The following is a 27,190-nucleotide window of genomic DNA, read 5'->3' on the forward strand; positions in this document are numbered from 1 at the left end:
ACATTTCAAAATGCAACCACATGTGAATCGCTAGCAATTTTCTTCCTCTGTCTTCCTTTCTATTGGACTTTCCTCTGTTTCTGAAGAAGAGCTTTGCTCGAAATGTAAAACCAACTTACTTTCCTTCCCTGATTGTCAGCTAATACTTTACATGTACCACGTCCTTACATTGTTGTTTTTTTTTTTGTTGTGTTTGTCGTTCTTCTTTTTTGGGATTTACTATATACATACATATTATATGTAAAGAGAAACATGCTTGACCAAAAGGCTGTACCAAATGTCTCACCCACAAACAGATATTGTGATGCAAGCATACAAATACTACACACACAATAAATACATATACACTAACACACATAAACCCTTCCTACTATACAAGTACAAGGCCTGAAATTTTGGTGAGAGGGAGGGAGGGGCTAGTCAATTATATCAAGCCCCAGTGCTCGACTGGTAGTAAATTTATAGACCCCGAAGGGACGAAAGGCAAAGTCGACTTTGGTGGAATTTGAACTCAGAATGTAAAGACAGACAAAATACCGCTAAGCATTTTGTCTGACGTGCTAACAGTTCTGCCATCTCACCGCATATACACTCTCTCTCTCTCACACACATATATATATACACAAATATAGATATATATATATTTATAGACCAAGAAGGTAGAAAAACAGGTAGAGAAATGGATGAAAAAATTCATTTCAAAGTTTCATTATTTTGTTTACAATAAAAAGTTAAAAACAAAGAAAATTAATTAAACAATATAGGCGTAGGAGTGGCTGTGTGGTAAGAAGCTTGCTTATCAACCACGTGGTTCCGGGTTCAGTCCCACAGCATGGCACTTTGGGCAAGTGTCTTCTTCTATATATAGCCTCGGGCCGACCAAAGCCTTGAGTGGATCTGGTACATGGAAACTGAAAGAAGCCTGTCGTATATATATGTATGTGTATGTGTGTGTTTGTTATTTTTGTCTGTTTGTCTCTCTACCATCACTTGACAACCGATGTTGGTGTGTTTACATCCCCGTAACTTAGCGGTTCAGCAAAGGAGACCAATGGAATAAGTACTAGGCTTACAAAGAATAAGTACTAGGGTCGATTTGTTCGACTACAGGTGGTGCTCCAGCATGGCCGCAGTGAAATGACTGAAACAAGTAGAAGAATAAATTTATAAGAATATTTCATTTTATTTATAATTAAAATTATTAAAATAAATTTATTTACAATAAAAATCCCTCTCAGTAAATTCCATATAAGAATGCCAAAAGACATTATTGTGGTTCCAATTTCATAAAATTTACAAATGATCGTGTTGTTTGGAACTTCTGAAAAATCTCAAGAGTTGTAACAAAATGGAGCCCTTCAGGAATTTCTACGCCATACGAGATTTGGATCTGTATAAAAAAATAAAAAAATCAAACCATTGATTAGAATTAGAATTTCACAAAAGAAATTAAAAAAAAAAAAAAAAAATGGAAATTTTGATGAAAATCTTCATAAGCATTGTCATCATCATTTTAACGTCTACTTTCGCAATGCTTGCATGGGTCGGCAGAGTTTATTTGAGGTAGACTTTCTAACACTTGGATGCCCTTCCTGTTTCCAGACAAGACCAGACATGTTTTCACAGAAGATTGGAAACGAATAAAACCACTTGTACAATAGTGACACTTGTCTACAACTGTTACATGATGTCGAGACAAGGAGACAGTAACAGCCAGAAACACACACACACACACACATATATATTTATATATAGTTGAAATTTATAGAAAAACAAGAGACGAAGACAGGTGTATGAACAAAAAGCGGGTGTATTAGTTTGACGCTCAGGAAAATGAAAAAGTTTCGAGCCTATGCTCTTCAGAAGAAAAGAATAAGAGAAAATAAACAGAAAATGAAAAAAAAAAGTTTAGATTTAGCAGTCAAGCTAAATACACACACACACACACACAAACATAGATAGGTCTGTTTCAGTTTCCATTGACCAAATCCATTAAAGGGACAGCACTTCTGCGAAACGATCGCAAGATGCTTTAAAACTTATGTATATACATTTATAAACATACATACATACATATATATACACACACACACACACACACACATCATATATATATTCACACACACACACATACATACATACATACATATCATATATATATATATATATATATATATATATATATATATATATATATACACACACACACATACATACATACATATATACATACATACATCCATGCATATATTATTTCATAACAGTTTGACTCAGCTGCATGCAGCTTAAAGTTTCATCGGTTCATAGAATGAACTTATCTCATCAGGCATCTCAAAACAAGTCTTCTCTACATGGAAAACTGGACATTAAAACAATGATGATGATGATGATGATGATGATGGTGCAAAGTACTAGAAGTTCAAGATAGATCATACAACTGGGACACTGCCAGGTATTACACTTGTCATTGCTCATTGCCTGTACAGAGCAAGATATGGGGCCTGCTTCGTCTAGCTGTGGCGACCAGTGCAAGCAATGTCAGAGTGAAAAGTTAAGGTAAAGCGATGATGATTAGGAGTGGCTGTGTGGTAAGTAGCTTGCTTACCAACCACATGGTTCCGGGTTCAGTCCCACTGCGTGGCACCTTGGGCAAGTGTCTTCTACTGCAGCCTCAGGCCGACCAAAGCCTTGTGAGTGGATTTGGTAGATGAAAACTGAAAGAAGCCCATCGTATATATGTATGTATGTATGTGTGTGAGTATATGTTTGTGTGTTTGTGTTTGTACCCGCAAAATTGCTTGACAACTGATGCTGGTGTGTTTACGTCCCCGTAACTTAGCGGTTCCGCTAAAGAGTCCGATAGAATAAGTACTAGGCTTACAAAGAATAAGTCCTGGGGTCGATTAGCTCTACTAAAAGGCGGTGCTCCAGCATGGCCACAGTCAAATGACTGAAACAAGTAAAAGAGTAAAAGGGAGTATGATTAGGTGTTGGGGCTAAGAAAAGCTTCTTCAAACAATCGTTACAAGGATACATATGAACGATGCAGCAAGTAATCCTCAATATTTTGTTTAAATTTAATCAACGAAAGTGTCAGACACTGAAAACCTTGACCAGTTTTGTCTTAAATCTTTCAAAGTTTATTGAGAAGAACCGTAAAATATGAGAGCTTGTAAATCAGGGTTACAAACGATCTTCAAGAAAGTATATACGCCATACGGTTTTGCAGGGAAGTAAATTAATAGAGACTAACTGACGAGCATGGGAAAATAGAAGCAGAAATGTCAGCAAGAAAAATCATTTGTTTACTGTTTAATTTCCTCGCTAAATAGATTTGGAAGTTAAGAATGAAACAGGAAATTCGTTCTGAAAGAGCGAAACAGGAAGAGAAATACGGTCGAGGGGAGATAACTCTGGTGTAACCAAATTGTTATAACGATTTTGAAAGCTTTCTGGTAAACGAAATTGGTATAGTAATTTGATTAATGAGCTAATTAATAAAAATTATAGGAATGACGAATAGGGTGGGAACTCTTAGGGACGCATGCTGCTTGAAATCTTAGTAGTTAAGTGGACGCTAGCATAATCGATGCTATAATAAATTTTAATCTATTACAATTACAATCTTAATAATGAAAGCAATCAATAATAGTTCTTGATTAAAGATAGTTCTAATTAAAATATCTTCCTTCAGTACATTAACTCTATTAGCAGCCAGTTTATTCATCATCATCATCATAATAATAATAGTTACTGTTTTGACGTCTATATTTCCATGCTTTCATGAGTCAGGCGAAATTTTATAGAGGCGGTACTATGGCCAATGAGGTAAATCCGAGGCGTGGTTATTGCTAGTTAAACGAACGAAGATGCAATTCCTGCCACCAATCCTCACCTGTTTCCCATCAAGGTTTCCTGAAAGCATTCCTGAGCAGTTCACAGTTCTGTTGATCGGATCAACTGGAACCCTCGTCGTCGTAACCGAAGGAGTACCACCATCACGAAGCAAATCCATGATTAATTCAAAGCAACATGAATAGATAAGCGTTACATTTGACCCAATAATCCGAATGCTATCATCACCCAATTCCTTACCAATTTGCTTCTCCATGGGGTCATAACAGTTAATCTGAAAGTCTTCCACCTGTCTCATGAGTTTATTCACTAATGCTTCAGTAAATTTAAAAAAAAACTGGTTATCAACAACAGGGAAGTACCAAGTAGTGTCACACAGGTATGCATACCTTTGCTCATTCAAGCTAGCTACACTATACACCTATGCTTGCCATTGCTTATTCAGGTGACGAGAAAAAGTATGAACACACAATAAAATAAGATTGTAAAACAACGTTGATGGAAAAATGTTTAACTTACTCTTTGGTATAGGCAAACTTAGCAAACATATCTTTGATAGATTGCTGACCATCAAGTTTTTTGATTGCAGCAACACTGGACGATTTCTTCGTAGTCTTCTTGGACAGTCCAGACACACGGCATTTTGGTGTTTTGGGTGATTTCGATGCTGCAGTCGAAATTCTAGGTGTGCCTACAGGTTAAAACAACATTCTATAATGGTATGTATTGTACACTCAAATTAACATATTCTGTAAGACTGTTCTATTCAATATTGTTGCCAGTGCTGCTGGATTGGCTCCTGTGCAGGTGGCACGTAAAATACACCATTTCGAGGGTGGCCATTGCCAGTACCACTTGACTGGCCTTCGTGCCGGTGACACATAAAAGCACCCACTACAATCTCGGAGTGGTTGGCATTAGGAAGGGGATCCAGCTGTAGAAACTCTGCCAAATCAGATTGGAGCCTGGTGTAGCCATCTGGTTTCACCTGTCCTCAGTCAAATCGTCCAACCCATGCTAGCATGGAAAGCGGATGTTAAACGATAAACGATGATGTATGGCTATGTGGTTAAGGCATTTACTTTGGAACCATGAGGTTAGGGGTTCATTCCCACTACATCTTCTACTATAGCTACACGCTGACCAGTATTTTGAGAGAAATCCGGTTGATAGAAACTGAAAGAAGTTTCATTTACTCTAGGGGTTTGATTGATAAACAAAGATTCAGATATATACACACAGGAGAGAGGGGATTAATATAATACAAAATAAGAGCAAGGTAATACTTCCCCCTAGCCAGATATATTTTTTGTGAAAAAGTGGCCAGTGCCGCCTGAGTGGCACCCATGCTGGTGGCACATAATAAGCACCATTCAAGTGTGGGTCATTGCCTGTGCCGCTTGACTGACTCTCCGTGCTGGTGGCACATAAAAAGCACCATCTGAATGTGGTCGATACCAGTGCCACCTGACTGGCTTCTGTGTCGGTTGCATGTAAAAAGCACCCACTACACTCTCAGAGTGGTTGGCATTAGGAAGGGAACCCAGCTGTAGAAACCTTGCCAAATCAGATTGGAACCTGGTGCAACCTCCTGGCTTGCCAGTTCTCAGTCAAACCGTCCAACCCATGCCAGCATGGTCAACAGATGTTAAATGATGACGACAATGATATACGACAGGTTTCTCTCAACCAAATTGACTCACATAAATTTGGTCATACCAGGGCTATAGTAGAAGTCATTTGCTTAAGGTGCCATGCATTGGGAATGGTCCTAAGACCACTTGGTTGAGAAATAAGCTTCTTAACCACAGAGCCATGCCTGACAAGCATAAGAACAAACAAACAAACAAAAAACCAATCAGTTCAACAAATACATATAATCTTTTCTACTCTAGGCACAAGGCCGGAAATTTTGGGGGAGGGGGCAAGTCGATTAGATTGACCCCATTATGCACCTGGCACTTCATTTATCGACCCAGGTGGAATTTGAACTCAGAATGTAAAGACAGACGAAATACCGTTAAGCATTCCACCCGGCATGCTAACGATTCTGCCAGCTGGCCGCCTTAATTATGATATTAATAATTAACCCATTACCTATCAGTGATCTCATATGGGATCACTTAAAAATTACAAATTTCGTAATTATCTGTCAATATTTACACATATCTAACCTTTTTGCTGTATCTACTAGGTATATTTCTCTGATATTCAAATGAGGTTTGCTAATTTTTCACCCAATATCTCGCTTATTTCTATTTAAAATGTTATTTTGATCATTCCAGCGTGCTTCTAAGGCTGTTTTATGCTAGAAATCAAAGTTTCATAAAAAAATTCCAGTTAATAGAATTATGGGAGGTAATGGGTTAAAACATAATAAACAAAAAAAAAAAATAATAATTTGTTCACATACCAATATTAAACATAGGTGTTTCAGATCTTGAAGATTGTGCTTCCTGTAGATTAAATGAGAAAAAAAAAATCAAAGAATGAGTGAGAAGAAGAGTTAAAAGACTTTTGTGTCCAACGTGGACAAGAATATATATATATATATATACATACCTCTGATGCTTTGATTTACAAAATAACCAAAAATTACAGGTGGTTCAATGAAATAGCTAACTTTTTTAATTTATTTAAGAGAAAGCGAAATCATGATGGCACCTGTACCAGTGGAGCGCTAAGAGCACCGTTCGAGCGTGATCGTTACCAGCGTCACCTTCCTGGCACTTGTGCCGGTGGCACGTGAAAAGTCGTTCGAGCAAGATCGTTGCCAGTGCCGCTGGACTGTGCAGGTGGCACGTAAAATACACCATTTTGAGCATGGCCGTTGCCAGTACCGCCAGACTGGCCCTCGTGCCGGTGGCACATAAAAGCACCCACTACACTCTCAGAGTGGTTGGCTTTAGGAAGGGCATCCAGCTGTAGAAACTCTGCCAGATCAGATTGGAGCCTGGTGTAGCCATCTGGTTCACCAGTCCCCAGTCAAATCGTCCAACCCATGCTAGCATGGAAAGCGGACGTTAAACGATGATTATGATGATGATGAGAAATATTTGATTGAAATCTAACATTACTTTTTACGTAATATTGGGATTCCAGTCCAAAGTTTTGATTTAAATTTGGAAAACTTTAATAGGGGCAGTTTCAGATGAGTTTTTTATCAAAAGGGTTCAAACGGAATTAACACAAAGAAACAAATTATAAAAGAATAAACAGGAGTGGCTGTGTGGTAAGTGGCTTGCTTACCAACCACATGGTTCTCCGTTCAGTCCCACTGCGTGGCAACTTGGGCAAGTGTCTTCTACTATAGCCTTGGGCTGAACAAAGCCTTGTGAGTGGATTTGGCAGACGGAAACTGAAAGAAGCCTGCCGTATGTGTGTGTATATATATGTGTGTGTGTGTGTGTGTGTGTGTCAGTGTTTGTCCCCCCCACCATCGCTTGACAACCAATGCTGGTGTGTTTACATCTCCGTGACCGATAGAATAAGTACTAGGCTTACAAAGAATAAGTCCTAGGGTCGGTTTGTCTAACTAAAGGCGGTGCTCCAGCATGGCCGCAGTCAAATGACTGAAACGAGTAAAAGAATTATATATTTATTTATTCCTTTACACATCACCACCACCACCACCATCATCTGCCTTTTATGTCCATTTTCCTTGCTGGCATGGGTTGGACGGTTTGACATGAAGCTGTCCAGACGCCAATTGTCTGTTGTGGAATGGTTTCTACAGCTGGATGCCCTTCCCAATGCCAACCACTTAAGAGTGTGCCGAATGCACATCATCACCATTCTTACCACCACCTTCGCTGCCACCATCACAAGCATCTTCGCCACCATCACAAGCATCTTCACCACCACAACCACCACCACCAAACACAGTACTTTATAGTTAATGAATGGATTATGTTCAAAGTTGCTAGAGAACAAGATGACAAATTCACTTACCTGTGATGACAAAAACAATGAATTGAAACCAAAGACGGTGTCCTGCGAGCATGTTTCAAGTCCCATTATGGATTGCTTGGAGCCAGTTTCAAGCCCCATTACGGATTGCTGAGAAGCACTTTCGAGTCCCATTACGGATTGCTGGGAGGCACTTTCAAGTCCCATTACGGATTGCTGGGAGCCAGTATCAAGGTCAATGATATCTGCTTCCAATTTAGAAGAACTTCGACTCAGGGCCGGAGGAGAACAACCTATTCCAGAATCAAAGAGTTCGCTTCCATTCTCCAAACTATTCATAGTCGAGTTGGCCCGAGTGTCAGATGTCCAATCGGTTGTCGATGCGGCCTCCTTTGTGCCGTCAGAGATCTGTGGTATTGGCGACAGTTCACACACTTCGTCATCAGATCCCTGGGGGACAGGTTCGGGAGTTAGTTTGTTGGTGCTGCCATAACTGGTACTGCGTTTCCCCCAAGAGAAAGCAGACAGAACAGATAATGTTTTGTTTTGAAGTTTAATCTCTTTATTCACACCTGAGGGTGAGACATTTTGGCTGTTGTTGTTATTGTTATTATTATTATTATCCTCAATTTTATCATCGTCATCATCATCATCATCACCATTGTTGTTGTTGTTTGCTGATTTGTCTTCCATTACTTTAGGGCAGGCTGTTTCTTCCTTAAATAGTTGAGATAAACGAGAAGGTTTTGTAGTGACATTATCCTCTTTCTTTTCCTCTTCCTTCTCTGGTCGGAAATATCTGATGAATGGGGAAAAAAGAGAGAGAGAGAGAAGAGAGAAAAAGATAATTAAATCATAAGATTAATGAGTGTTTCACATCCTTCGTTATTTCATCTAACATTTACAGATTCCTTTTTTTTTAATTGCAACTTCTCGAGGAGACCCACCACTACAGAGACATGGTTGCTCAACTTACTTGAAATAGCAACCAAATCTCCCTCAACTCACACACTGTCTTACAAAAAAGGAAAGACACCAATGTCACTGTCACCTGACTGGCTCATGTGCAGGTGGCACATAAAAAGTACCATTCAAGCATGGTTGATGCCAGTTCGACCTGACTGGGTCCCATGCTGGTGGCACATAAAAAGCATCATTCGAGCGTTGTCGATGCCCTTGACTGGCCCCTATGCCAGTAGCACATAAAAAGCACCATTTGGGCATGGTCGATGTCAGTGCCGCTTGACTGGCCCCCATGCAGGTGGCACGTAAAAAGCACCCACTACACTCTCGGAGTGGTTGGCGTTAGGAAGGGCATCCAGCTGTAGAAACTCTGCCAGATCAGATTGGAGCCTGGTGCAGCCTTCTGGCTTGCCAGTCCTCAGTCAAATCGTCCAACCCATGCCAGCATGGAAGGCGGACGTTAAACGATGATGATGATGATATTGTCCATTGTTGTACCATTCAAAATTTTTTATTCTTTATTATCATAGAAACTGTGTGCAACAGACCAAAGTGGTCAAAATGGATGGGACAAACCTTAAGAACTTCGTGATGAAAAGGAATATTCCAGACTGATCCGTTTGATGCCATCATAGAAAAATGGCAGTATTTAGCTAATGAAGAAGTACAACTATTAAAACCTAATCTTGACCATTTTTTTCTTCTAGTTTCACCCTTTTGTTCCCATAATCCTGATGAAACACATTACATCAGTCGCAATTAATTTTGAAAATAACAAAGAATTTAATAAAACACTTTGTCGTTCTTAAGCTGACATTTGGAATATAAATGAAATTTGATGGAAATTTTGGTGGAAGCTTTTAATCAGGATCATTTTGAAACAAGGAATTTGTATTGTAAAATCAAGGACGTTCCCATGTGGGCAAGTATGAAAAGGGTGAAGAACGAAATAGAACTTACCGACTTTGGACTTTTGGAGCATTGATATCAAATCTCTTGACTTCTTTGAAAATGGCAAACTTATTTTGATGTGTGGAATTTAACTTCTGTTTCATGTCAGTTTGCTTAGCTGCTTCTTGAATTTGACTAGAGTTTTCCTTGCTCAAAACTGCCATCGAATCAGGATTCTGGCTTTCGTTGCTAGGATTCGTGTCTAAATGGGAGATTTTGCTTTCTTTAATGGAAGTGAAATCTGTTTCCAGGCACTCCTCATCTGTCGTTGGTTTATCGTTGGAACTCTCATCATCCTGCTCGTTAAGTAAAGATCTCAGAATAAGAACGGATTCATCGATCACGCAGGCATTCTCGTCTATTTTGGAAGGTAGCTTTGTCTTTTTCACTGAGGGACTTTCCAGAGAGTAAATGTGTGATAACTCGTTATCAGACTTTGATTCCAAACAATTTTCAACTACAAAGAAAACAACAACCTCAATAACAACAACAACAATAATAATGATAATCTTTTCTACTATAGGCACAAGGCCTGAAATTAGGGTGGGGGTGGGGACTAGTTGATTACATCAACCCCAGAGCGTAACTGGTACTTAATTTATCAACTCTTGAAAAGATGATGAAAGGCAAAGTCAAACTTAGTGGAATTTGAACCCAGAACTAAAAATGCCGAATCTAAAAATTAACAAATGCACAAATAAAAGCGGGCAAAAAACAAAAAAAAAATAAAATTCTTAAAGAAATTCTTTACCATTTCTGAGTCGCTTTCGTGGTTGTTGAGCAACTTTAAACTCTGTGACAATTTCTTTATTCTTTAAACTCGGCCGTTCTTTAAGTGGTGACTTTTCCTGCAATCCTTTAGAAAGAATTCGATAATTCCTGTTCCAAATGCTCAGCATATGAGGACCATTATATTTAGCTGCTACCTCAGGACCGGAATTCTGTAGCAAGATGTGAAATGTTAAAAATAGAAGGAAAGAAAATCACAAATTCTTTAACTGACAGAACATTAATTCTCCTTTTCACAATTGAAAAATATATTAAATTAGGCAACAGAAGCAGTTCTAGATTGAAATCTTCATTTATATGACACAACATACAGTGGCATGTAAAAAGCACCATTCAAGCATGGTTAATGCCAGTGCCACCTGACTGGCTCCTGTGCCGGTGGAATGTAAAAAGCACCCAATACACTCTCGGAATGGTTGACATTAGGAAGGGCATCCAGCTGAAGAAACATTGCCAGATCAGATTGGAGCCTGGGGCAGCCTCCTGGCTTGCCAGTCCTCAGTCAAACCGTCCAACCCATGCCAGCATGGAAAGCGGATGTTAAACGATGATGATGATGGTGATGTATACTGTTGAAAAGTCAGAGGCTGCAATGGTTGTCTCAGGAAAGATCTTTTTATCAACATCATCATCAGTTAACATCCTCTTTCTATGCTGGCATGGGTTGGACAGTTTGACATGAAATGGTAAGTAAGAAGACTGCCCCAAGTTCTGCTGTCTGCTTTGGCATGCTTACTGCAGCTAGATATCCTTCCTAACGCCAGCCACTTTACAGAATGTGCTGGGGGCTTTTTTACCATATTTTCAGGCATATAAGGCACACTCCAACTTTAGCAGGCCTAATCTGTGAGACAAAAACTGCAGCTAATCCTGAATCTCCTAGCTGAATATTGTGATGGGTTAAGTAACAATACTTAACACAAACGAAATCTAGCCAAAGCCTGATCCCAGCATAAAAGGCGCAAGGGGACTTTTTGAAACAAGTTTTCCGGTTTTTTTTAAGGTCTGGTACTTACTCTATCAACTCCCTTTTACCAAACTGCTAAGTTATATGGGCGTAAACAAACCAACACTGTTTGTCAAGCAGTGGCAGGAGCCAAACACTTACACAAAAACACACACACACACATAAATACACATGTACATATGCATACATACATATACACACACATCCTTTTATTCTATTACTTGTTCCAGTTATTCAACTGTGGCCATGCTGGAACACCACCTTGAGGGGTTTTAGTCAAACAAATCGACCCCAGAAGATATTTCTTAAGCCTAGTACTTATTCTATCAGTCTCTTTTGCTGAACTGCTAAATCGCAGGGACATGAACACACCACACCAGTTGTCAAGGTGATGATGGAGGACAAACAGACACAAAGATACATACACACACACATATATATATACACACACACACATATATATATACATACACACACACATATATATATATACACACACACATATATATACACACACACACACATATATATACACACACACACACATATATATATATATATATATATATATATATATATATACATACATATATACGATGGGCTTCTTTCAGTTTCCATCTATCAAATCCACTCACAAGGCACCAGTTGGCCTGAGGCTATAGTAAAAAAAAAAACACTTGCTCAAGGTGACACACAGTGGGACTGAACACGGAACCATGTGGTTGGGAAGCAAGCTCCTTTACACACACACACACACACAAACTAAGGGATTCTACACAGTTCCCATCTACAAAATTCACTCGCAAGGCAACAATCGGCCCAGGGCTCTAGCAGAAAACACTTGCTCGAGGTACCACACTGTAGGACTGAACCCCAAGCCGCACGGTTGCAAGGCAAGGTCCTTAACCACAAAACCAAGGCTGAAGAGACAGTCAAGCAGCAGAGCAGCCTAACCCCCAGTTTATTGCTAAAGCATTGTTAAAGCAGTTTGAGGTCTTATAGGCTAAAAAAAAAAAAAAATTAAATGGAATCTTTTTAATAATTATCTCATATCAATCTCTCTCTCTCTCTCTCTCTCCTTTACTCTCTCACACACATGCACACAATATCTGTATCTCTTCTTCTCTATTTTCCTCAACCGCCCCCGCCACCAACCTTCTTTTTTTTCCAATCATTCTCCCTCCTCTTCCCGCCCCTCACACACCTAACAATAGGCTGGAATAGATGGCTGCAATAAATTCCTTCTCCGTCTTTAAATATTGTCCCGATGATAATAATTTGATTTATATTGATAAGATTTATGAATATTTCGAGAAGGGGGAGGAGGAGGAGGAGGCGGCGGGGGAGGGCAGGGGTCAACAAGCCCCAGTAAGCACGTCACCATTAATTCGTGGCTTATCACTTCTGATCAGGCATGTGAAGAGAATTTGTGTAGGAGGAGGAGGAGGAGGACGGGGGGGGGGGGAGGAAAGGTCGATGCCTGTTAATGTAGAATTTACAATGTGGGAGGAGGTTTACTCCTTTCGAGGTCTATGTAGGGAGAAAGAAATAATAGAAGAGAGAGAGAGAGAGAGATAAAGAGAGAGAACAACAAAGAGACAGAGGGGGAGAACAAGAGAGAGAGAGTGTGTGTGTGTGTATTGTGAAAACGTGAGGGGAAGTGGTTTCTTCAACAAATTATGGACATATGTGAAAGGAAGAGGTTACCACATTGTGGATAGATATGGGAGGAAGAAGGAATTTGGTAGAAAAACATGCGAAACAAGTGAATTATTTCATCTCGAGTATTGTCATCAGCAGAGGAGATGGTGGTATCATCATCATCTGCATCATTGTCGTCGCCACCGCCATCGTTTTGATACCCTCTTTTTCGTGATCACATGGATCAGACAGAACTCAGTAAAGCAGGTTTTCGCACGGCTGGGTGCTCTTCCAGTCACCAACCTTTACCTGTTAGCAAGTTACACAATATTTCTTTTTTGACTAAATAATTTTTGTTTCGCAGGACTGGAAATAAGTAACACCATTTGTATGATGGCAACACTCGCTTGCAACTATCACACAATGCCAGGACAAGGAAACACACACACACACACGTATACAATAGGCTTCAATCAGTTTCGTTTACCAATTTATTCACAAGACTTTAATCAGCTCAAGACTATATAAAAAAAAAAACACTTACCCAAGGTGCAATATAGTGGGTTTGAACCCAAAACCATTTAGTTGAGAAGCAAACTTCTTAACCACAGTCATACCTCATCATCACCACACACACTCTCTCTCTCTCTCTCTGTCATCTTTCCTTCCTATGTATACCTCAAAAAACAAAAAGCAAACCTCTCATATTCATCTAACGTCCATTTTCCATGCTGGCATGGGTTGGACGGTTTGACTGGGGACTGGTAAACCCAGGAGGCCACACCAGGTTCCAATCTGATCTGGCAGTGTTTCTACAGCTGGATGCCCTTCCTAATGCCAACCACTCCAAGAGTTTAGTAGGTGCTTTTTACGTGCCACTGGCACAGGAGCCAGTCAGGCGCACTGGCATCGGCCACGTTCGGATGGTGCTTTTTACATGCCACCGGCACAAGAGCCAATCGGGGCAAGGGGCTGGCATCGACCGTGTTCGAATGGTGCTTTTTACATGCCACCGACATGGGAGCCAGTCAGACAACACTGGCATTGACCACGTTCAGATGGTGCTTTTTACGTGCTACCAGCACAGGAGCCAGTCGGGGCAAGGGGCTGGCATCAACCGTGTTCGGATGGTGCTTTTTACGTGCCACCAGCAAGAGGAGCCAGTCAGGCAGCTCTGGCATTGACCACGTTCAGATGGTGCATTTTACGTGCTACCAGCACAGGAGCCAGTCGGGGCAAGGGGCTGGCATCAACCGTGTTCGGATGGTGCTTTTTACGTGCCACCAGCAAGAGGAGCCAGTCAGGCAGCTCTGGCATTGACCACGTTCAGATGGTGCTTTTTACGTGCTACCAGCACAGGAGCCAGTCGGGGCAAGGGGCTGGCATCAACCGTGTTCGGATGGTGCTTTTTACGTGCCACCAGCAAGAGGAGCCAGTCAGGCAGCTCTGGCATTGACCACGTTCAGATGGTGCTTTTTACGTGCTACCAGCACAGGAGCCAGTCGGGGCAAGGGGCTGGCATCAACCGTGTTTGGATGGTGCTTTTTACGTGCCACCAGCAAGAGGAGCCAGTCAGGCAGCTCTGGCATCGGCCACGTTCGGATGGTGCTTTTTACGTGCCACCGGCACAGGAGCCAATCGGGGCAAGGGGCTGGCATCGACCGTGTTCGAATGGTGCTTTTTACATGCCACCGACATGGGAGCCAGTCAGACAACACTGGCATTGACCACGTTCAGATGGTGCTTTTTACGGGCTACCAGCACAGGAGCCAGTCGGGGCAAGGGGCTGGCATCAACCGTGTTCGGATGGTGCTTTTTACGTGCCACCAGCAAGAGGAGCCAGTCAGGCAGCTCTGGCAGCGACCCACACATGAATGGATGGTGCTTAATCACATGCCACCAGCACTGGTAATGAAAAAATTCATGTTGTACTTCAAATTTTAAGTAAAGCAAAAAAAAAAAAAAGAATGAAAAGGAAAAGGAAAGAGAAACAAAAGCACTTACCAAGTCTGTGTCAGGATTGAAGCTTGATAGTTTCTTTCTTGTTTGAATGTCAGTGTTACCCAAAGCAATATTGAAAGCTTCAGATGTTGGAATGTATCTTAGATATTAATTAAGGAGCGATGATAATTATTACAATGGTGACACACACAGAATTTGATTGTGTGTTTATATATACCTTTTGTCTTTTACTTGTTTCAGTCACTAGACTGCGACCATGCTGGGGCACCGCTTTGAAGAACTTTCAGTCGATTATATCGATCCCAGTACTTTTTTAAGCCTGGTACTTGTTCTATCAATCTCTCTTTCCAAACTGCTAAGTTACGGGGATGTAAACACACCAACACCAGTTAAGAAACAGTGATGGGGGAACAAAGACACACACACACATATATATATCCATATGTACAATGGGTTTCTTTCAGTTTCTGTCTACCAAATCCTCTCACAAGGCTTTGGTCGGCCCAAAGCTATAGTAGAAACACTTGTCCAAGGTGCTACACAGTGAGACTGAACCTGGAACCTTGTGGTTGGTAAGCAAACTACTTATCGCACAGCCACTCCTGTGCACATATATATATATATATATATATATATATATATATATATATATATACATACACACACGTGATGAGCTTCTTTCAGTTTCCATCTACCAAATCTATTCACAAGGCTTTGATCAGCCTGAAGCAATAATAAAAAAACGACTCATCCAAGTTATCAGAGTGGGACTGAACCCAGTACTATATGGTTGGGAAGCAAACTTCTTACCACACAGCCATGCCTGCACCTATATTCATCATCATCATCATCATCATCGTTTAACGTCCACTTTCCATTTATATGCCCAATTTTTTTTGTTTTTCTTAAGCACAGACACACACACCAACATTACACATCCCAACATGTCTGAGAATGAGTTGTGTGTCAGATATAGCGACACTGAACCAAAATTTGCTGTGAAATGAGTTCTTACAAAGGATACTCTCCGGCATAGTGAAGGTCATCGGGTCTAAGATCTTCGGCATAAGGGTTGAGAGGGACCAATTTTCGAGTTAAGGGATCAAATATCAACTGATAAAGGAATGTGTTCTCAGCACGGATGAAACCCTCAATGTAGTCGTTGGGCACACTGAACGATTTATTTAAATAAGATGGTATTTTACGAAGAAGCTGCAAGAAATGAAAAGAAAGTAAAATAAATAAACAGCATTTATTGTTTACAATACTTTTTTACACGCTTCAGTCATTTGACTGTGGCCATGCTGGAGCACCGCCTTTAGTCAAAGAAATTGACCCGAGGACTTAGAATAAGTCTTTTTTGCTAAGTTTCGGGGACATAAACACACAAACATCGGTTGTCGAGCAATGGTGGAAGGACAAACACAGACACAAAGACACGCACACATAAATATATATATATATATATATATATATATATATACACACACACACACACACACACAACAGGCTTCTTTCAGTTTCCATCTACCAAATCCACTCACAAGACTTTGGCCGGCCTGAGGCTATAGTAGAAGACATTTGGCCAAGGTGCCACGCAGTGACACGGAGGTTCTGTGCCTCTTACTCATCATCACCATTTAATGTTCGCTCTCCATGCTGGCAGGAGTCAGAGAGTTTGACCAGAGCTGCACCAGGTTCCTGTCCGTTTTGGCTTGCTTTCTACAGCTGGATGCGCTTCCTGACACCAACCACCTTACAGTGCATTGGGTGTCTTTTACATGTCACCAGCACTAGCCACAACCACAAATTCACTTAGATTGACATGTCTTCTCAAGTAGAGCAAATCGCCAGAATTCTCAAAACCTCACTAAAACCATTATGTTGTTATGCCCTGGGCAAGACTACTGTATTTTCTGATGCCAGTAAGTCATTTGAGCGAGATCGTTGCCAGTGCCGCTGGACTGGCTCCTGTGCAGGTGGCACGTAAAATACACCATTTTGAGCGTGGCCGTCGCCAGTACCTCCTGACTGGCCTTCATGCCGGTGGCACGTAAAAGCACCCACTACACTCTCGGAGTGGTTGGCGTTAGGAAGGGCATCCAGCTGTAGAAACTCTGCCAAATCAGATTGGAGCCTGGTGTCGCCTCCTGGCTCCCATGCCAGTGCCGCCTGACTGGCTCCAATGCTGGTAGCACGTAAAAAGCATTCATTACACTCTCGGAGTGGTTGGCGTTAGGAAGGGCATCCAGCTGCAGAAACCATGCCAGATCAGATTGGAGCCTGATGCAGCCTCCTCGCTTGCCAGTCCTCAGTCAAATCGTCTAACCCATGCTAGCATGGAAAATGGACGTTAAACGACAATGATGATGATGATGATACAAGCCAATAAAGTACATAATGTAAATATGTCAAACAAACATTCAATCCATGTCACTATCTTTCCAAATCCTGATGCCTTTCCATGGAATTTCTCGACCTCCAAAGTCATTTTCATGTATAAGTCAATCTACGTATTTTACTTATAAATTTTGAGAAATTCAAGTTGTATACAGGAACACACAGTAATAGTTATCAGCAGGAAGAAGATGTATTTATTGCAATAATTTCTCCAATAGAATACTATTGCTCAGATTTGTGTACACTACTCCAGCCATGCTAGCACAAGCGCACAGAAAAATACACTTTATTTGATGGCATTAAAGACATATAAGATGCATCTCAATTTCTGCAATGCATATTCAGGAAAAAATGGTTTTAGTGAATTGAAGTATATGGGAGGTCCTACTTCACATATAGGATGCAGGGTGATTTTTGAGACAATATATAGGTGACACGTACAAGCACCTACTACACTCTCTGAGTGGTTGGCGTTAGGAAGGGCATCCAGCTGTAGAAACTCTGCCAAATTGAGATTGGAGCCTGGTGTTGCCATCCGGTTTCACCAGTCCTCAGTCAATTCGTCCAACCCATGCTAGCATGGAAAGCGGACGTTAAACGATGATGATGATGATATATATATATATATATATATATATATATATATATATATATATATATATATAAATGACAGACAGACACACATGCACACACGCAAACATACATATGTGTGTCATTGTGTTACATTAAAGCAGCCATTTTCAATAACCTTCTCACAAAAAATATAAAGTTAGTGCTTAGCTAAAAAAACAAACGGAAAACAAAGAGAAATTATGTTTTTCTAGACATGGTGGTTGAATGATATACACACACACACACACACATATATATATATATATAAAATCCATCCATCTTCTTCACCTACCAAAGCCTTGTGAGTGGATCTGGTAGATGGAAACTGAAAGAAGCCCGTCGTATATATATATATATATATATATATATATATATATATATATATATATATATGTATGTATGAGTGTATGTGTTTGTGCATCTGTGTTTCTGCCCCCCAATATCGCTTGACAACCAATGCTGGTGTGTTTACGTCCCCGTAACTTAGTGGTTCGGCAAAAGAATAAGTCCTGGGGTCGATTTGCTCAACTAAAGGCGGTGCTCCAGCATGGCTACAGTCAAATGAGTGAAACAAGTAAAAGAGTAAAAGAGTAAAGAGTAATATGAGTGGAAATAAAATTACCTGTCTAAGATCTGCCTGTCTGGCTAATTTGAATACTTTACAAGCATTTGCTAAACCAATGCCAGGTAAAGAACTTAAGTAGTCACAGCCAGATAGAATACACATGTGTCTAAATTTACTGAAGGTGTAGAATCCATCTCTGATGTCAACGACTTCATTTAGTCTGGATTTTTCAATCATGATGCCATTTCCATACAAATCCATTTTGAAAATCACCTGCAAAGAAGAAATTTAATTTTGTATTTCAAAATATTGAATTAAAAGTGGTCAAAGTTCACCTTTTATGGACAGTCATGTCGATACAATCAATGGCCAAAAGCACAGACATAGCTGTGTGGTGAAGAAGCTTGCTTGCCAACCAGGTGGTGTTGGGTTCAGTCTCACTACGTGGCACCTTGGGCAAGTGTCTTCTACTATAACCTCGAGCATTGTCCAACATGAGAAGGATTCTGCCAGTTCTTCTTCTTCGCTGCTGTCGCTGCTACCACCACCACCACCACCACCACCACCACCACCATTGTTTAACGTCCGTTTTCCATGCTGGCATGGGTTGGACGATTTGACTGAGGACTGGTGAAACCAGATGGCTACACCAGGCTCCAATCTGATTTGGTAGAGTTTCTACAGCTGGATGCCCTTCCTAATGCCAACCACTCCAAGAGTGTAGTGGGTGCTTTTAACACTTAATCAACAACTGCAAGTGAAAAAGACTTAGAGCTCTAATTTACAAACGAAGGTTCTCGCTCCACTAATTAACAGATACTGCCCACCAGTTGTAGGCAGGTCTCTATTTCAAGATAGATCCCCTGCTACTGCTTCCAGTAATAAAATAACTGCCCCAAGTCTATTCAAATGTCCAAAGCTAGCATAGAAAAATGAATTTAATACAAAGAAGAAAGAGACAAAAAAAGTAATGGAGAGACAGTGATAGAAACTTACTTTGTCACAACCAAACAGTAACAAGTCGGAGTCTTCGGTGACAATGATCTGGGCAATTCCAGATTGTGCTAAATAGGCCAACTGAGCATCAGCTTCATAAGGGGCAACAATGCAATCAATCCCTTGTTTTTGACACACCTGGTTTAAAAGAAGCAAAGTAGAATTGAATATTTCGTCTATTAAAGGGGATAATATAAATGACATGGAATAACTGATGTTGTTTATTTACCCTGCAAAAGGAAGATTTGTATTGGCGCGAAATTATAGCCACCATTGATCACGTTGGGGTCACCAGTGTAAAAGTTTGATATATATAGTTGTCATAGAGACTTTAGTCTCTCTCTATCACCATTTCAACAGCATTATATATGAAGAGACATTAGAACAATTAACAACATAATAAAAAGGTTTTATTCTTTTGATGATGCTTGGTTTCGCAATTCCTGTCATTCAGCTTAGCAGCCGCTGATTGAGTTGTAATTTGGTATTAGAAGGTTAAGGGCTTCCTTGATGCCTGCCAGAGGAGCAAGTAGCTATCACCATCGAAGGCATTGTGGTGAAGAGTGCTTCGTTGAGGAGTGAGGAGTTGTCACGTAGAAGGTCTGTCGCGCAACTGTCTGAGAAAGTGAAACTCACTCTTTAAGTACCAGTTTTACTACGCATGCGCACTCGAGGGGCTTCCGGTGGTGAAGTCCCCTGCGCATGCGCAGAATAGTACTTCCTCAATGGCGGCTATAATTTTGCGCCACTACAGATTTATCTCCCTTCATATACTCTAATAGAGACCAAAGGGAATTGATTCGTCCATTTAACATCTGTTGTTCTCCATGCTGGCATGATTGGGACGGTTAGACAAGAGCTGGCCGGCTGAAGAGCAGCTTGGGCTCCATTATGCCTGTGTTGACCGGCTTTCTACAGCTGAATGCCTTTAATAAGACACTGACACAGCAAGCTATCAAAGTGGAGTTCTTGTGGTGGAAATAGAACTGTGAGCAGCCACTACTCTTTCGTGTGCTTCTGTGATGTAAGGAATCCGACCCAAGAGAATACATGGGAGGATTTGTAGGGACTCCAGCCCTATCCAGGGCAGAGATTTCCTACCGGTCCACCTAGCAGCAAGGGAAATGGACACAGTTTAACCCTTTCGTTACCGACCCGACCACAGCCGGCTGAAAAACTTTTTGGCTAAAATGACCAACCTGGCCAAAGACATCGAGCGAACCCATTGATATCTAAATGTGAATTTCAGCACAAATCTCGTTAATACATGCGTGAAAACATGATTTCACTTTGTAAATAGTCAAGTTACAGTATCCGACGTTGTTTGACGTGATAACTGAGCTCTGCAAATTTTGGGAGACTTTTCTCCACATTTTTTTTCTTCAGCAATTTTCTTTCAACTTTTAAAATGGATAACAGTTTCATGCTATCTACTGTTCTTACCTCAATCAGTTTTCTAGCCATGTCTGGAGTAATATCCACACATCTCTGGAGACATTCCCTGGCTTCACTTCGTTTGCCTTCTTTCAAAAACTGTGCAGCCTTTTGACGGTAAACTTTTCGCCGTCTATCATGAAACAAAAAATAAATCTGTTTTACACTGTTCTTCTGGCTTCACCACTCATTTCAAATAACATCTTCAGTAAGTTAACTTGGGGCTCCCAAACAACAAGGTAACCTTCATATAATTAAGGTATCTTCAGCCTGACGAGTACCTGGCTGAGTACCCCTTGTTGAGGATCTGCTAGCTTAGGAAACATATCTAACCTGGATTTTACCTGTTCCACACCCACAATTTGCATTTATACACACACACACACACACATATATATCCCATCATCATCATTTAACGTCCATTGTCCATGCTGGCATGGGTTGGACGGTTTGACCGGGGTTGGTAAGCTGGAAGGCTGCACCAGACTCCAGTCTGATTTGGCATGGTTTCCTACGGCTGGATGCCCTTCCTAATGCCAACCACGCTGAGAGTGTAATGCTTTAACGTGGCATCTGCATGAAGCTGGTGTCTGCCACGACTGTGATTTCGCTCAGCTTGATGGGTCGTCTTCTCAAGCACAACATAATGCCAAAGGTCTTGGTCATTGCCTCCATGAGACCCAACAGCAGCAGTATCAGAGTGACTCAAGGTCCAAGAGTTTCATGCGATAACACATACATACATATATAGTTCAAATTTATAGAAAAACAAAAGATGAAGACAGGTGTGTATGAACAACAAGCAAGTGTATTAGTTTGACACTCAGGAAAAATGGAAAAGTCTTTTACATTTCGAGCGTACATTCTTCAACAGAAAGGAATAAGAGGAAATAAATAGAGAGAGTGAAAAAAAAATGTGTAGAGTTTTATCAGTCCATAGACATATATATACATATATATATGTATGTATATGTGTGCATTTGTGTTTGCATTGTATCCTTCAGAGCCAGTGTTGGGTTGTTTATATCCCCATACCATAACAGTTTGACAAAAGGGATATATAAAATAAATACCAGACATGAAAATAAAGTACTGGTGCCAATTTATTTGACCAAACCCCTCAAGGCGATGCCCCAGCATGGCCACAGTCCAATGACTGAAACAAGTAAAAAATAAAGCTAACAAAAACTTTCAAAATTAACAACTTTGTGTAAATTATGTGCTAACGAGTAAATTAACTCTGACAGAATGAGTATATGCAAATAAACCGCTGAATAAAAATGTTACTTACTCTCTCCTGCTGTCTTCGACATCTTTTTTGGAAGGAAGATGACAGCCATCAAACACCAGAATCGGTTTCAAATTTTTGCTGATCATAAAGTTAACATATTTCATACAATAGTATATATACCTATAAAAGAAAAATTTAGGGGAAAAAAAAAGATCTAAGAACATAAAGACAGACAAAATACTGCTAAGCATTTCAGCTGGCATGCTAACATTTATTTCTTTATTGCCCACAAGGGGCTACACACAGAGAGGACAAACAAGGACAGACAAAGGGATTAAATCGATAACATCGACCCCAGTGCATAACTGGTACTTAATCGACCCTGAAAGGATGAAAGACAAAGTCGACCTCGGCGGAATTCGAACTCAGAATGTAGCAGCAGACGAAATACCGCTAAGCATTTCACCCGGTATGCTAACGTTTCTGCCAGCTTTGAGATTTCAATGATGTGACTGTGTAATTTTACAATGACACTGTAGGGTAGGTGTGAGAAGCTGGACATGGCCAGTTTGAACATATGAAGGAGTACTGAAAAGTTCCTGGCTTTGGGTAAAAGGAAATACAGTAGGATCAGTTAATTATGATTTTACCGAAGATATTCCCATCTCAGATTCACACCCTATTTCAGCGGTCCTTCAGTTTTTCTAAGCCCTTTAAAAGAACTTGGAAGATTGGGCCTCCAACCAGGTATTTTGTGATACCCTTAACACCAAGAACTTTTCAGCACCCACTCATAAATCAGGTAGACTAGGGTAGAGATGGCTTAAATGCTAAAGAATTAAAGTGACATACAGACATGCAGCATGAAGTACAATGTCTTGTAATTCTATACTTACTGATCTGTGTCCTCTCCAAATGCCAATTTCTCAGCACAAGAAAATGCTCCTTTGTGAAGCCAGCAATACACATCCACCGCAACAGTTGCTCCTTGGAATTGGGATATATTTGTTGGTACATGGATCTTCTTAAGGAATGGCAACAGACCAGTGATACCCATTCTCTGGAGGTTACAATCTGAAAACAACAAAACCTAGCAATTAGTTTTATATAAATAAATACGCAAGGGAAACTGCAGAATATAAAAATATATATAACATTATGAAAATAGAAATATATTTCTAAATCTCTCGGAGAGATTTATGCAGTAGCAGCACGATAAAGTGATGGTTTGTTGTCAACTTAATGTGACAGTCCCATAAAAGGGAAGAATGCTACTGTTATTTAGCCTTAGGAATTTCCAAAAATCAGTGAATGTATTTCACTTGAAATATATGTTTACAAAGGCAGACAGGCATCGACAGCTAGCAAGCCATGCTACACCAGACTGATGATGAGCAATGACTCTGAAACTAGTCTCTGGATGCAGGCTTTGCTGGGTGGAGGTGCTTGTCTCCCCTTTAAAAACATAAGGACACAGGAAATGTATCAAGTCCAACGGAAAACGGAGTTTCCTAGGGCTAAATAACAGTAGCATTCTTCCCTTTTATGGGACTGTCACATTAAGTTGACAACATGCTATCACATATAACATTATATCATCAATCTATCTTCCTTCTTCTTCTCTCTCTCTCTCCATATTCTTTCTCATAACTCACTAGCCAACTTCTACAACTGACTATAGATATTGAATTATCTCCATTAACTGGGTTACATTTTGAACTGAGGAAGGTTTCACATATTGGATGCATTTACTATTATATATATATTATGCAGACCTGAAACACATGTATTAAATCATTTCACTATTTGGTTTTACTTCATTTTTACAACTTATATATATATATAGAAAATTATAATTTAGGGTATCTAAGAGATACCACCACGCTGGAAATAGCAGTCAAAACTTGACTCTAAAACCACACTAAATGTTCATATAGCACCAGGAGAGAAGACCAAGAGACAAAATAAACTAGCAAAGAATTACTGGATAATTCCAGATCCCGGATTTCTGGTTCTGCATAAGAAATGCTCTGACTTCATCAGTGGAATATACTCAGAAAATCACATAAATACAAATATATATATATATATATATATATATATATACAACATACGATATACTTACATATACAAATGCATACATACATATATATGCACACGACCAGTTTAAATTGCCCGCCTAAAAACTCCTCGTGCGATATGGTCAGAATACCACAGCAGTGAATATAATGACAAAATGAATATATAATTTTAAATAATTATTACCTTTAATGATTTTTATTCCTATGCTGGCCACCTGATAAAATCGGTATTTAGATATCGATCTTATCCTTATTTATATAAATTTATATGCATATGTATATATATCTTTTTATCTTTTACTTGTTTCAGTCAGACTGAAGCCATGCTGGGGCACTGCCTTGAAGAATTTGTAGTCAAAAGCATGGCACTTATTCTATCGTTCTGTTTTGCTGAACTGCTAAGTTACAGGGACGTAAACACACCAGCACAAGTTGTCAAGTGCTGATGGCAAGGGGGACATACACAGACACACACATATATATAAGATGGCTTCTTCCAGTTTCTGTCTACCAAATCCACTCATGGCCCAGGGTTATAGGAGAAGACACTTGCCCAACGTTCCACACAATGGGATTGAACCCGGAACCATGTGGTTCTTAAGCAAGCTTCTTACTACACAACCATGTGACAAAACATCTGCACTTGTCCTCTATCACACTTTAGCCTTTCAACACCTGACATAAAGCCACCTCCCTCTCACAAGTATTACCCCCCACCGCTTAGTAAAGGCAGGGTTTTTTTTTCCTTCTCCCCTGTTCTTTTTCTGTCTTCCAAGTTACTCGGCGACCCCAATAGAGCCAGTGGCATGAAAAAAAGCACCCAGTACACTCATGAAAAACAGATGCAAAGTAACAATGGAAAAGACGCTGATGATGATAATTCGAGTAACATTCTAGAATCAGATTCAGGGAGTTGTAGGACAGCTGTGAGTTCAAGTCAAGATCAATGGAATCTGAACTCCAAACATACAACAAAAGAATAATGCTTTTAAGTCTGGCTATGTCACATAAACAATAAAAATCTTAGAATTTTCGGACTTTGCAAAAGGTCAACTACATTAATACTAAATTTTGGAGCCTAAAAAATAAAACGCTTAAAGATGGAGTCGGGGAAGGCATTTCTGATTCTTCAGCTATTACAATTGCTCAACCCCCAAGTTGGTCTTCATTAAGCAGGCCTATTATCAAAAGCGTTCCAACCGTGACTATTCTGCCTTTTTTTTTTTATCCCCCTGGCTGCCTACAGCTAATACTCCGTTATTTAATGTAACCGTAGCTATATACTTTAGGCGATCTTTCGATACGACAACCTTTCAAATTAAATATATTAATGTTTTGTCGTTAATATTTTTTCTGAGACAACGATAAAACTTATTCAGCTTAATGCACGCCATATAACCCCTTATTACTTTTATTTTTTGGAATTTTCAGAAAAAGTTTTTTAAAATATTTAACACAGAATTCACACGACTATGAAAAAAAAATCTTTTTAATTTTCCGAAAGCTTTTTTTTTTTTGTCGATTTTCCGAATTTTTCTTTGTAAATGACAATTTAAAATACGGACAGTCTGAATATTTGACTTAAATCCCAGCAACAGACCATTAAATGTGTTTAGGGGAAGAAAGATATTGAAAAACGATCAATACGTCAGACTGACAAACAAGGAGGGTTATGAGGTGGTCCTGAGATGTGCTAAAAATAACAGCTAAATAGACTTTAAATCACGCGCCATATTTTTTTTTTTTTTACATGAATCGTATGAATTCCAGTATGTAGAACACAAATTCGCAAAAAAAATTCTGAAAATTCCCCCCCCAAAATAATAAAAAGTTATAAATGATTATATGGGTAAAGCAGAATTCTGCCCCGATCATTTTAGGCTGAGGCTGTAATAAACCTCAGTAGACCGAAGAAGCATCTACTGCACAACTTGTCGCCCAGAGCAAACCATCAGCAATATTTTGATTTAAACATAATAAATAACTTAATTGTTACCTTATTGACACGTGAGAAGAAGTAATAAAGTTCAATTTAAACAATAAAAGAGATTAATAACATAAGAATGTACGTTACTTATTCTCAATGGTAATGCGGTCAGGCGGGATCAACAAATCTGCATTCGCGATCTCATTATTAATAAATAAACTGTCCCAGGTTTCGCTTAAAAGTATTTTGATAATTTGATATCATATAAAGTTTCAATTTTCTAGAAATCGGAATACGGGACTACACAGCATTGCATTACCCAAGCTTATTGGCGGCAGAAATAAAATAGTTAAAGGAAAAAAGCCCCAAAAGGGGGGGGGGGGGTACGCTCCCCCCCCCCCGGCGTGATAATCGTGGAAGCATACGTTTTATATAGTTACTTTTTTTTTTTTACTATTTTCCTATTTTGTTTTTACTTTTGGAAACTGTCTTGTCATATAATTAACCCTAACCCGATCATGTTGAGATTAATAATAAACAAAAATATTTCATTACATGCATAAATTCATTAAATTGCACGACACAGAATATTTATATGAACTCTCCCCCGTCAGAAAGTATATTTACTAAGCCGTATATTTAGTTTAGATTAATTTTAAAGTCATCAAAGTAATTAAACATCAAAGTAATTAACAAACATCAACTCACATCAACTGGTTCTTCTCTCATTTACTCTTCCCGCGTTTATACACATTCAAACAAACAGTAGTTTCGTAGAAAAAAAAAAAAAATAAATAAATAAATTAGTTTATTAAATATTATGAAATATATTTAAATATATGAAATAGTAATTAATTAGCAAAATAAACGCATTTTTGTTATATTTTTAATGTAATTGAATACGAAA

The 27,190-nt window shown here is 39.6% G+C and overlaps 1 protein-coding gene across 2 annotated transcripts; it reads right to left on the bottom strand.

The window, feature by feature from the left end:
* Positions 1–1,159: 1,159 nt before the first annotated feature.
* On the bottom strand, positions 1,160–27,109 carry LOC106871652 (uncharacterized). Of its 2 annotated transcripts, none has more exons than XM_089360347.1 (14): positions 26,992–27,109; positions 23,172–23,349; positions 22,336–22,455; positions 21,054–21,177; positions 19,611–19,748; positions 18,672–18,887; positions 16,062–16,249; positions 15,080–15,176; positions 10,430–10,619; positions 9,688–10,135; positions 7,807–8,563; positions 6,269–6,311; positions 4,375–4,546; positions 1,160–1,390 (listed from the first exon to the last, which is right to left on the bottom strand). In XM_089360347.1, exons 2-14 carry the CDS (start codon positions 23,330–23,332, stop codon positions 1,369–1,371), a joined length of 2,676 nt encoding a protein of 891 aa, XP_089216473.1. In that variant the 5' UTR covers positions 23,333–23,349; positions 26,992–27,109; the 3' UTR covers positions 1,160–1,368. The 2 variants fall into 2 exon arrangements, with proteins under 2 accessions (XP_089216473.1, XP_089216474.1); XM_089360348.1 differs by lacking the exon at positions 26,992–27,109 and adding an exon at positions 26,431–26,568.
* Between the last annotated feature and the right edge of the window lie 81 nt (positions 27,110–27,190).

Source organism: Octopus bimaculoides, chromosome 11 (genome assembly GCF_046866305.1).
Source record: "Octopus bimaculoides isolate indiv1 chromosome 11, ASM4686630v1, whole genome shotgun sequence".
NCBI classification, from domain to species: domain Eukaryota; kingdom Metazoa; phylum Mollusca; class Cephalopoda; order Octopoda; family Octopodidae; genus Octopus; species Octopus bimaculoides.